Raw genomic sequence first — 13,027 nt, 5'->3', positions numbered from 1 at the left:
CTTCAAAAAAAATTCTGAACGGCTCTGCTGAGGAATTTGTGCTAGGCTTCTCAAACTCTCTCATTTGCATCTTTATCACCAACACTTGCTCGTTTCGGTCGATTGCAAACTCTTCTCACTTCACATTTCCGAATCCGTGTAACTAAGGTTTGCCCTACTACATTTGTCTTTTTGTTTTAACTCTTAATTTCCAAATGTGAATGGCAAATAGGATGAGTGTGGTATGGGAACATTGAGGTTGCATGTGGTATTTTGGAGTTTGCAAGTCTTGAAGATTTAGGTTTTCAAATTGGGGATTTAGTGTTACTTTAGGTTTTGCATGCAATTAGGCAATCCCCAATAGCATAGAACGATTAATTTTCATGAGAAATCATTAGGTTCTGATGTGGGAACCATTAGAGTATGGGTATTGGGGGAAAAAACTTTGAAAATGCAGAAAACCCCAAAACCCGTAAGGTTCGCTAGCACTCGCTAGGCGAACCTGGGGCGAGCGTTCGCTGCCACTTCGCTAGGCGAAGCAGCAGCGAGCAAGGCAGTATTTTAAATTATGCTTTGTTGGCTAATCTGTTGTTTGGTGTGTGTTGTTTCTTTGTATATTTTGCAGATGGAGTCAAGGTCTGGAGCTGGTAAGAAAAGAAAGGGAGCAACTACTTCCCGGACCGTGCCTATTCAATTCGATACCGACAAGTTTGTCGGTCCAAAACAGGCTGCACGGTACATCGCTCTGGAGAAGCGAAAAATACTTCCAGAGAAGCGATTTCTGATCAACCCACAGGGCACTTACAGAACTTTCGCCGGGTTGATAGACGCAAAGAAGTGGGATAGGTTGATAAGTCCCATAGAGCATTACGACATTGCGACAGTGCGGGAGTTTTATGCTAACGCACTGCCCGACGACGACGAGCCCTTTACTTGGGTTTCTAGAGTTGCCGGGCGTGCAATTCCATTTGACCGGGATGCTATCAACCGAATCCTTGGGGAACCGCTCCAGCTGGGAGCTGACCAGAGAGACCAATACCACACCGACCTAAGGCTTCACCGAGATGTCCCTGCCATTACCGCCGACCTACTTTTACCTGGGAAATCGGTTGAGCCGAACCCATCTGGGGTTCCAGTGAGGTATCACCGGGAGGACATGACTCCCATGGCTCAGCTGATACTGCTCTTGGTTTTGACCAACATCCAGCCTAAATCACACACCTCCACTGTGCCGATCCCAGTGGCACATTTGGTCCATTCCATCCTCACAAATGTTGAGATTGATGTGGCGAGGATAATCGCCAATGAGCTGAAGACGGTGGTCGAGAGCGGGCTTAAGTCGGGGGCTCGTGTTAATTGTCCCCTGGCTTTCCCGTGTTTGATCATGAGCTTATGCGTTCAGGCAAGGGTGAGACTTCCGTCTCGTGGGCAGGTTAGGATCCCGACACCTATCGATGATCGGTATGTGGCTAAATATTGTAGACCAAAGACTACCGGTGGCAATGCAGCCTCAGGAAGTACTCGGGCTTCTGATGGTCCTAGTGCTTCTACTCCCGGGCTTGATCCCTACCTACGAGCGGTGTGTGACTACAGTTTTGAGTGGATGGCGGCATCCCAGAGAGCTATGATCGATATGCACAACAGTATGCAGAGGTTGGAACTGCAAGGTAATGACCCCTCCGGTGCTCGAGCATTGTTGGCGCGTGAGCAGTTTATGCTTAACGCTAATTGGCCTGTGGACAGGCCAGTCTATGGTGAGGGGGTGGGCGCTGATGCTGATGATGCTGATGATGATGATGAGGCTACCAGTTCTGAGGCCGGTAGCGAGGAGGAGTCCTGAGCCCTTAGTGGGTTAAGTTTTTGTATTTTTCAGTTTTTATGTTAATTCTATTTGTATCTTCGGATTTTGTATTTTGACCATGGTGTTGTACTATTGGGGTGTTTTGTCCCCCATGAACAAATTTATATTTTCAGTTAATGTTATTTATTTATGTTTTTAATTTTGTGTGTTTAATAAATTTTTGGTTGATTGAGTGGCAAACCCTTCTAGATTGGTTGCTCCTCAAGAAGTACCCAATGAAGGTGCATCCGAGCTTGGATGGCAATGATAAGAATAAACAAGTGAATGAAGCTAAGGTACATGGTTACCGTCGGCTAGAATTTTAGAATGCATTAGGAACTTTACTCTTTTTGGTAAATTGAATATTGTCTTTTTGCAACATAATTGAATGAATGCTTCATCTAGAACTTAAAACCACAAATTGTGAGGAAACCTCCATTGTTCACTTAAATGCTGGATTCTAATAAGTTTTGTTGATTCATGTGATTCATTATTTGTCTTTTATTATTGTGAAATTGTGGAAGCAATTAGAAATGATCAAGGCACTTGTTTTCTTTCGAGCACAACTACATCCAAAAACAACTTACCTGTGAGCAGAGAGAGTATTTGTTAACCCCTTTGAGCCTAAACAGTTGAATCTCGGCTTGAAATAAAGCGAGATCTCAAAAAAATCTTTTTTTTACAACCCGGAAAATCTTGATTATTGTTCTTTTGCCGTAAAAAGTTAAGAGCATTCACTTAGGGTGTGGAAGAAATAAGTTGGGGAGAACGAAAAAGAATTGGTAAGTACCACAACTCTTGAAAAAGAAAAGAAAAACCGAGCAAGCATAGAAAAATATATGTATAGAAAATATAGAAAAGAAACATCTGTTTTGTATATTTGATGTGAAAGAAAAGAACAAAAATAGAAAAAAATGAAAATGAGTGCTTGCTTGGAAGAAAAATAGTGAAAAATAAAAATTGAGTTGTGGAATTTGTGTTGTGAAGGTTTCAAATAAGAAACAAATGAAACAAAGTCGAGTAGTGTGAATAATACTGTGAATGTCTCTTTTGCATCGGCACTTTCGTTTCAATGGCCTTAGAAATGACCCTTGTTTGTTAACCTAACCAAGCTTCAACCGAAAAGCCCTTAGTGATCTTTATGCTTCCACAGTACCATTTTTAATTGTTAGACATTGTATGAATCTATTTGATTTCTTCATTATTTGTTAGAGAGTGAGATTAGTCCCGCGGTTGCAAACGCGCAAAATCTTCATTCCTTATTCGAAGAGGAGAGATAGGATGATTCATTCAGAATAGTATTGTTGTAGATAGATAAATATTTTGCATTGCTATTTAAGTTTTAGTTCTTATGTATTATTTTATTCGAACCGTTGGGAACTTGTATTTGCTGATTTCGCTTGTGTTTGAGCCGTTTATCCAACTTCGGAGAAACCAGTTTCTTAAAGCAAATCCTCTTGTCCTTCAAGAGGCATACTTTGCTTGAGGACAAGCAAGAATCTAGTTGGGGAGAGTTGTTAGATGCCCAAAAGTGCTTATTAGAGCTATCATATGTGGGCATCTTTCACTCTTTTTCCTTGCTAAAACTGTCAAAACCACATTTGTTTTACATGGAATGCATTACATTGATAAACAAGCTTGGTGCCTTTGATTTGTGTGTTATTGTGCAGGAAAGACATGAACTAATTGAAAATGAAGACACAAGAAAATTGGCAAAGGAACCAAAGAATACAAGCATTTCATCAGCCTGCTCGCTAGGCGAGGCTGTGGCGAAGCATTGGTTCGCTAGGCGAGTTCCAGGCGAACAGCTCCAGTAAATTGTCAAATTAATTCGCTAGGCGAGCTGAAGGCGAAGGTGGTAGCGAGTTCATTCTGTTTTGGTGAAAAACGCAGCCAGCACTCACTCGCTAGGCGAAGCTCTAGCGAGTCCACAGCGAGCATTCCAGTAGCAAAACCTCTCAACCTCGCTGGGGCGAAGGTTGAAGCGTGTCCTTCGCTAGGCGAAGGTATGTTCTCTAGGCGAACATGACAGTTCAGCAGGCCCTGTTTTCTCTGGGCGCAGGGGCCTTTTGTGCCCATTTTAGACCCTCGCTAGGCGAGCCATTCTGCTCGCCTAGCGAACATGACAGTCCAGCAGTGGTCTATAAGTAGCAGGTGCCACTTTTGAGCACCATACCTCATTTTTACCAACTTTTTCCACTTTTGTACTTTCTTCTAGATATTTTTGCAGCATTGTTCTTGGGATCTTTATGCCCTAGTTTTCATTTTCTCTTCATCTTAGAACCATCTTCTACAAAAAGAAGGTGGATTCCCATCCAACTTCGATTATCCGACTTGGATGTTGATCAACCTTCTTTCCTTACTTGCCGACCAAGCTACCATGAAAATGAGTAGCTAAGTCATCCATTTGTCAAGGTTAGATGTAGGTGATTACTAGCTTTGTGTATAAATGTAAGGATCCTCATATGTAAACTCTTTAACGGTAAATATATGATGAAAACTTTGTTTCTATTTAAAACTCTTTGTGTTGGTTTATGATCGAGAGATGTTTACCGACTCTTGACCTAGGTTTTCATCCAAACTTGTTTGTTAGCTAGAGATAGTAACGAATGATTTTGTTCACCATAAGGTTGAACCAAAAAGTTGTCATTTTGATAGATTGTGTTCGAGAGAAACAATGGATCAAAATGGCAAAACTCACAATATGTGTTCGAGAGAAACATATTGAGAGGACTTTATGAAATGATTTATCATCTAAAGGAGTTTATAAGATTGTTGACCGAGCAAATACATGCAAAGTGATCATTGAAACCTAACTTTGACAATATTTCTCATTTAATCAAACCATAACTTTTACCGCAATTTATTACTTTTTATGCAAGATAACTTGATTAAAACCAAAACCCTATTGTTACATTGAGCTAAGATTAATACAACCATCGATTGACGGTGATATCTTACAATCCCTGTGGATACGATAACAAAAACCCGACACGAAATATACCTTTCAACACCTATCAAGCTCACATCTAGGGTTTGAGACCCTAAATGCAAGGAAATAATCAAGGAAATGTTCACAATGGTTCTAAGAATTATATATGGGTCCCTATATTCTTTATTTATCATTTTGATCAAGAATTCATCAAGAGTTTGAAGCTTGTTTGCCTTGGAAGCCCTAATTCATCTATGTATCTTGTATGACTTCCTCAGCAAGTTTCTTCATCAATTAATCAAATATTTCAATGGATACTTCATTATACATCATCTCAAGCATATGTGATCCTCTATGAACCCCAAATATAAAGAGAACTTCAAGTTTGCAAGTTGGTTCAAAGAAGTTGACCAGAGAAACTCAACTAATCAAAACTGGGGTTCCCTCGACCCTATCTCCTACACTTTTTGTCATATGAAAATGATTCCAAGAGAAAAGTTACTCTCTATGACATTACTAACAACTTTCATGTTTTCATCAAGAGCTAAGTTTTCTTGGAAAGTAATTTTTTATGGTGAAAGATTATAGGTCATTTTGCTTGTGCCCTAGTTAGAAGTCCAACTTCCAAGGACCATAACTTGCTCCATTTTTATGATATGAAGGCCATCCAAATTTCATGATCAATTTCAAGATGTCTTATCTAAATTTTATTCTTTGATAAATGTCAAATTCAACTTACAAGGCCATGTGCCAAGAGGACACATTATAGGCCATTTTGGGACATTACCATTGAACAAACAATTTTCCTCAACTCCTAAAATTCATAACTCCCTCATGCCAAATACAAATGATGTCAAATTTGTGACTAAAGTTAAGAGGAATGGAAGAGATACAACTTTGGTGAATAAACCATTTTCATTTGAAGCTCATAGCAAAAGTTATTCAAGGTGGAAGAAGTGGTCATTTGACTTTGCACTTAGAAATTTTTTAACCATGTTTGATTTCTCCAACTTCCACCTCAAAATTCATCATTATCCAAGCTCCAAATGGAAAAGTGTTCAACATTAAAGTTGTTCTCCTTTATGTCACATTTCTAAACCATCCAAAATCACTTCATTTGGACAAGAATTGAGGGACTTGCGCATGGTTCTTTTGTTTGGTTAGTTTTGGCAACTTTTGGCACTCAAGTGTGAATTCCTTTTGCATGCTTCCATGTAATGACTTCAGCATCAATCGCACACGAATTAGAAGTGGATTGCATCATTGTTTGGGTCTAATTTCATGCCCATGCACAACATTGCTATTTTTGGCCAAATTTTCAAGTGTGTGGAAAGTAATGCAAGAGGCTATATATGCATGCCCTCCTGCTCAGAATGGAGGGACCTGGGGCCCAAGCTTTGAACTGCAAACACCCTCACCTCCATTAAAGGATAATCTTGAAGGTTTTCATTTGAAAACCGAGTTTTAGTTTTACTTCTGTTTTAAAGTTGAAACTCCAAGAGTACAAGCCATTCAAGCTTCCATTTCACCTCCTACAAACAATTAGAAGCAAGCCAAGCCAATTGAGATCCAGATCGAGCTTCATCACTGCCTAACAGAAGGTGGATTTTCTCAATTTTCTCTTCTTCGATTCTCCCTCAATTCTCAACTATTTTGATTAATATTTGGTTGGTTGAAGTCCTACCAATGTAGGCAACAAGATTGAGTTGCTTTGAGGTCAAATCGAAGCAACTCAGATCATGCACCTTAAATTTCAAATCCATGTGTCTTTCAATATACTTAGAATTGGAAGAAATTGAGGCCAGATTCGAGCTCTTGAGTTTTTTCTCTTTAAAATAGTGTAATCACTTTTTATTTTGGTGATGGTTGGTGGTGGACCAGTCCGGTGAGGTCCACCGGAGCTAGGGCTCCAGTGATATGTTGGCACGTCTCCTGACCATTTGATTTCTTTGAAACGTTCTCATTTTAGCCTTCCATCTTGAATACCATCCTTGCACGCGCGTTGACTAAGGCATATGGTGGTTGATACGCGTTTGGCCATCAGATCTGCCACCTCAATTAATGAGGAAGATCTGATAGCCCTCATTTTTTTCTATTTTCATTTTTTATTCTGATTTTTCATTTTATCCATTTATTTGGTTTAATTCATATAAAAATTTCATTTTTAATCCAAAAAATATGGGACTTTCACCAAAAATCTTTAAATATTTTCATATTCCATATTTTGAATTACAATTATTTTTTGGATTAATTCTGATATTTTTCACGAATTAAATGATTTTTGACTTGTTTTAAATATTTTTAAAATACTTATGACTTTCCAAAAATTATGATTTTTTTTGTCTAAGGTCCTTTGACCTTGTTTGACCTAGGATAAATCCCTTGGCCATTTATTTAGTGTTTTGAAGGGATTTGAGGTTTTGTCCAATTTAAAATTCATTTTAATTCATTTTAATTCATTTTTAATTTGATTTTTAATTGAATAATTGTCTAAAAATTGTGTTGAGCCATTTTTATGGTCTTGTGATGTTTGACTTTCTGTTTGGTCTTGGTCATGGTTGATTTGACTTTTATTTGATCAATACCATTGGATTTAGGGGATTGATGAAATGTACATTTCATCTCCCAAAATGAATAGATAGTATTTATTAGATGAAATTCCTCCTATGATCAATTTGGGTTTCTACTTTCCCCTCCCTCTTTATCTTCATCCCTATTCTTTCCCAATCCATCAATGACCAATGATTTCTCTAATGTCTAAATGCTAGTTGATTAATCAATGACCTTGTGTAAGATGAATCAACATAAGTCTGACAGAGATAGGTTTTTCCCTTTTCTTTTAGCGTGTGGTATGTTTTAGGAGTTTGACCCTTTGTATCAAATCAATAACATGCATTAACATATATATTTTTATTGCCCGACCTCAGATAGTTGTGACTTCTACGTAAGTCCAATTACAATTGCTTAACATAGAGCTAAATTTGTCCCTCAAGGCATATCATTCTAGTAAGTGAGATTGTAAGTCTCTCATTCTTCATTGCATTATGTGGAAACTTGACATTTTTTCCATTCACGAGAGCTAGTGGCATACTTGTTGATTTATCCAAGTTGGAACCCTTCTCATGGATGATGTCTTGGTTCATGGATTCATACTTGTGAATGAATGGTTGAGTGTTCTCCAAAGAATGACTTAATCAATCACAACTCTTCACTAACATTTGACTAACTTCTTGATTAATGTTGATTTACTTTCAAGTCATTTATTTTATGCACTTTAAATTTCAAGTACCTTTATCATTCATTGCCATTTACATTTCATGCAACTCGTTTATGTTTCAAGTCTTTTTCACTTTGTTCATTTGAGCCATATCTTGTAATTGTATATTGTTTGTTTGTCTTTGTTTTGTTTATGGTCTTAGGACCTTAAAACACCTAATAACAAAAAAAACCTAAAAAACATTTTGGTGGACTGTTGGATTTGATATGAACTTTTGGACTTAGAATTAGACAATATTCCATAAGCTAAAGGACTTGGCCAATGCCACTATATGAGACTGAGATATCCTTGACTATGCCTTTCATCTTATGCAAGACCTTGAGTGCCTTTGATTCATCTGTCACTCTGTCTATGTGCTTAATTGTCATACTGTTATTACTGTTTATGTCTGATGATCGTTTCTGCAAGTTTGTCAAAGGAATATTTCATCTGATACATTGAAGGCTGCTAGCTATGGGAGTGTTGGTTGGATATTATGGCTATCTTTATTTGATGTCTTGGTCTTCATATGGTTTGCTTGGATATTGCTTGTTGCTTGTTGCTTGCCAAAGTCCAAAGGAAAATGAGTTTCTATATGACGTTATTGTCTGTTGGATCGCATCTCATTAGTCAGATCTTTTCAACTCTTAACTTTTAATTTTTTGTCTAGGATAGTCTCTTCATCTCCTCCCACTTCTTAAATTTCAAAATCTCTCCCTCTTTTCAAAAACCTTCTTTGCATGTGATTTCAAACTTAGACATGTTTTAATGATTAGAAAATTTGGCTTTATGCGACTGAATTTTTAAATCTTTCCTTAAATCAAACTTGTAAGTAAACTTAACCATATTGACTTTAATTTCAAAAAGACAAAAAGAACTAACAACCCCATTCAAATTCTTTGGCCTTTTGTGCCTTTTCATTTAAACTTTTGTTAAAATCAATTCACCAACTTCTTTGAAATTTTTACCACGGACTACGAGGTTTTGATCCCTCATTTTTATCTTGGTACGTAGGCATAAGACCGAAGGTCTTGTCAAACACAAAAATATAATCAATAAATTATTTTCACATCCCCCCATACTATATTTTATCTAACATCATTTAGACCAAATCACTTGCACACAAAAAAGGGCTCCCTAGGAGTACCTAGGACACTTTGGGTGCTAACATCTTCCCTTTGTATAACCAACCCCCTTACCCGTAATCTCTGACATTTTATTAATTTTGATTTGAAAACTTCTTATATTTGGGTTTTATTCGTACTTTTCCATTTTCCTTTGGAAACAATGAAAGCGCGGTGGCGACTCTGGTTTTATTGACGTTAAGTTTACCCATAACTTGATGGTCGTGAATTTACTGCTACATTGACATATTAAAAAATTCATTTATTTCAAAAAAGATTAGAGTTTAAAATATTGTGTGACAGTAGCAAAGTGCGTACAAAGTATGTTTTTGGACGAAATATATACAGTACTCAATCAGTATACAAAATTGAAAGATAGATAGATCATGTCACCAAAGTCAAACAATCAATATATTCAATTACAAACGTTTTACACAAGTTATGAAAATGTAAAAATTCAATACAATAAATTTTTAGAATTACATTTTGAAGGTTTAATCAACAACAAGAATGGTTTGAGGTCACAATCTAACAAAACTTACACTTATGAATGAAATTGCTGTCAATGAAATAAAACCTAACCGCATGTGATTCTAAGAAAGAAATAAACACAATCATGCAAATCTAATCAAAATTAAAATAGAGAGAGAAGAAGAAGATAGTACGCCACATGTATAGTGGTTCAACAATTCGTCCTTGATATGCCTACTTCACTCTCCAATGTTTTCCCCTTAAAATTTTGTTGTTCTTCCACTATGAATTTGACAAATATTATAGAGTTGTTTAGTATAATCACTACCCGAATAATGCTAAAAATATATAAAAAAATTATCCGAATCCTCGTTGACTTGTACACAGTATTTGACACTAAATCCTTGTGAAATCTTTACTTGAATTTGACTTTAAATCTTCCAGCTCTAATATTGTTTCTCCAAGTCTCCATTATGCAGCGATCTTTACTCGATTCTAATGATATCTTGAGTTTTGGCATGTCTGAAGATGAGAAAAACTCCAACTTTGCATGTAGGCTTCCACACAACTCTACCATAGTAATTATAGAGAGAAAAACCTCCTTCTTTTCCTGGATTTGTCAACCCATACCATAATCACACACATAATTACAAACCCGTGAAATCCTCAAGAAATCTTCAAAGGAAACATTAATCATAATAACAACCCTCCTCACATATCTCACACCATAAGATGAGAGCTATATCTAAACAAAAATGGACAAGGCAAGAGGTTGAAGATGAAAGTTTTCATTTGCAAAATTCAAAACAAGATTCAAAACTCTTTTGAAAATGGAGAGAACAAGTGTGTGGTGAATTCTACATCAAAAGTGGAAGTGTTTATTTTTCAATATTAGAATTTGGTTTTGAGAAAATGCTTTTTATATGTGTTGGAGATCTAGCATAAAAATGAGAGAAAAATTTACTTGATCTAGTAGAAAGTCTGATTCGAGTAAAGAGATCTAGTGATTTGAATCAACATCCAAAAACCAAGAAAACCCAACTATGTGATTCGAGATATGTTTTTATGTGATATGAGTTATGTGATTTAAGTCATGAAAGCCTCTGATTTGAATCACATTTATAGATCCAAATTCTAAAAGATGCAAATTGTGCATGATTCGAATCAGGAAATCTGTGATTCGAATCAAACCTCTTTGATTCAAGTCATGGATGTTGTGATTCAAATCATGTCAGTAAGAAAGCAATTTTTGGACATTATGTAACTCAGATTCGAGTCATGAAAGTGTGTGATTCGAATCACACTTGTAAAACCTCAATTTTTTCAAAATATGAAGTGTTTTTTAGAATCCAACCTTATCATGAGTTGAATTATTTTCATATGTGGTTCTTGATCCCAAAACTCGACAAATTGACTAGAAGCATATTAATCGAACTATAATCAAACAGTTTTATTTATGCATGCGTAAAAATGGATTAAAAACTCAATCATAAGGTGTTATACCATATGAGGAGACTCAATAATGATAGAAACAAAACCAAAAGCTAAAAGACATGCAACCAAAACATAAATCCTTAGGAGGTAAAGACAATGCAACTTCAGTCTGCCTATGTTTGGTGCTTGGAAACCTTATGACTTTTGTAATTGGAATTGAGTCGATTTTAAGCAGAAGAAAAGTGTGATCAATTCTTTTCTCTATTTGCTTTTGCTCCCCTTTAAATATCCCGTAAAACCACGAACAATATAAAACACATAAATAAAATCTAGACTTGCATTACAACTTATCCCCTTATGACAAGATCAAAAAGAGATTGTGCTACTGAGCTTAAACGCAAAATAACCAGCAACACAAAAGATAATTCATAGAAACTAAACATAGCTAAGAAGGATATACATCAAATAAGGATGTATTTCAAATATACGAATAAAGACATGCCAAATGCAACAAACATGCATAATACGACCTCAGATTAATCAGCAATGAAACTACGTGATTAATATATACATGAATGAAAGATTAAATAATGAATGAAAAAATTAAAAGAATGCTTGAAATGCATATAATTAATAGGATGGACATAAAAGGTTTTAAATTCACATCGAAAAGTCATATAGCAGCTTATAAATTAATGAATAAAAAGTAGCATATAAGAAGTAAGCAAATAGATATATAGAACAAAATACAAAGATAAAGAAGTTGGAGATAAAAGTTATAAGGATCCTATCAATAGGGTTGGTTTATTTGTAATTTCCTACAAGGAAATTTTAGTTTAGAACATAATACAAATAACAAGAAGAAATTGAATAGGAATATAAATCTATTTATAGCACGAAACATCCAAGGTTTCCAATTCCCTCATCTTGTGAAAATATTCTAAGGATAACGGTTTTGTAAAAATATTTAACATGATCGCTCAGGAAAAGGTGTCAGATTTCTATGTGTTTGGTGTCTGAATGTAACACAAGATTCTTAGTAAGACTTAGCGTGCTAGCCTTATCACATTTGATTGGAACACAACCTAATTTCAAATCATAATCTAATAATTGTTGCTTTACCCATAAGACTCGTGAACAATAATTATCAGTGGCTACATTTTCAGTCTCAGCGGTAGAAAGAGAAACAATATGTTGCTTCTTATTGTGCCAACAAATTGAACAATTTCCAAACATATTACAAGTTTCACTAGTGTTTTTCCTATCCGACTTGCAACCACCAAAATCAGAATCAGAAAAACCTACTAAGCTACACTTGCTTTCTTTAAGAAACCAAAGACCGTGATGAATGATTCCTTTAATATACGTCATAACTATATTTACGATATTAAAGTGGGATTCCCTAGATGACGTGTGAAATCGAGCGCAAATGCACACACTAAACATAATATATGACCTAATCGTGGTTAAATAGAGTAAAAACCCTTTGATACCTCTATATTTGGTAATATTGATCTCTACCTGTTGTTCATCTTTATCTATTTGCACATTTGAAGTCATGGGAGTTGAGATGCTTTTGAATCTTTTGATATCATATTTATTAGGAGATCCAAGCAATAATTTGTCTGGATGATGAATGTGCCAACTTTGATTTGATTTATATTCAATCCTAAGAAGTAGGTAAGCTCTCCTATTAATGACATTTCAAACTCCACGTGCATCAAATTTGCAAATTCCTTGAAAAGTGATTCGTCAACATAAATTTTAACTAATAAAATATGTTTTGTTTTACATCTTATAAACAAATTAGTATCTACTTTACTATGATTAAATATTTGTTTTTTATAAAAAAAATCTACTAAGACGCTCATACCTAGTCCTAGGAGCTTGTTTGAGACCATAGATGACTCCTTTAAGTTTAAAAACAAAATATGTATTTTCATGGTCCTCAAAACCAGGAGGTTGAGAGACATTGAATTATTTGTTTATAA

The 13,027-nt window shown here is 35.7% G+C and overlaps 1 protein-coding gene across 1 annotated transcript; it reads right to left on the bottom strand.

Moving 5' to 3' along the window:
* Positions 1-12,029: 12,029 nt before the first annotated feature.
* LOC127131050 (uncharacterized mitochondrial protein AtMg00810-like) lies at positions 12,030-12,407 on the bottom strand. The gene has a single exon (XM_051059992.1). The coding sequence runs from the start codon at positions 12,405-12,407 to the stop codon at positions 12,030-12,032; it is 378 nt and encodes a 125-aa protein (XP_050915949.1).
* Positions 12,408-13,027: the final 620 nt, after the last annotated feature.

The sequence above is a fragment of the Lathyrus oleraceus genome, chromosome 3, assembly GCF_024323335.1.
Source record: "Lathyrus oleraceus cultivar Zhongwan6 chromosome 3, CAAS_Psat_ZW6_1.0, whole genome shotgun sequence".
NCBI lineage: Eukaryota > Viridiplantae > Streptophyta > Magnoliopsida > Fabales > Fabaceae > Lathyrus > Lathyrus oleraceus.
This window is presented reverse-complemented; position numbering and strand designations above follow the sequence as displayed.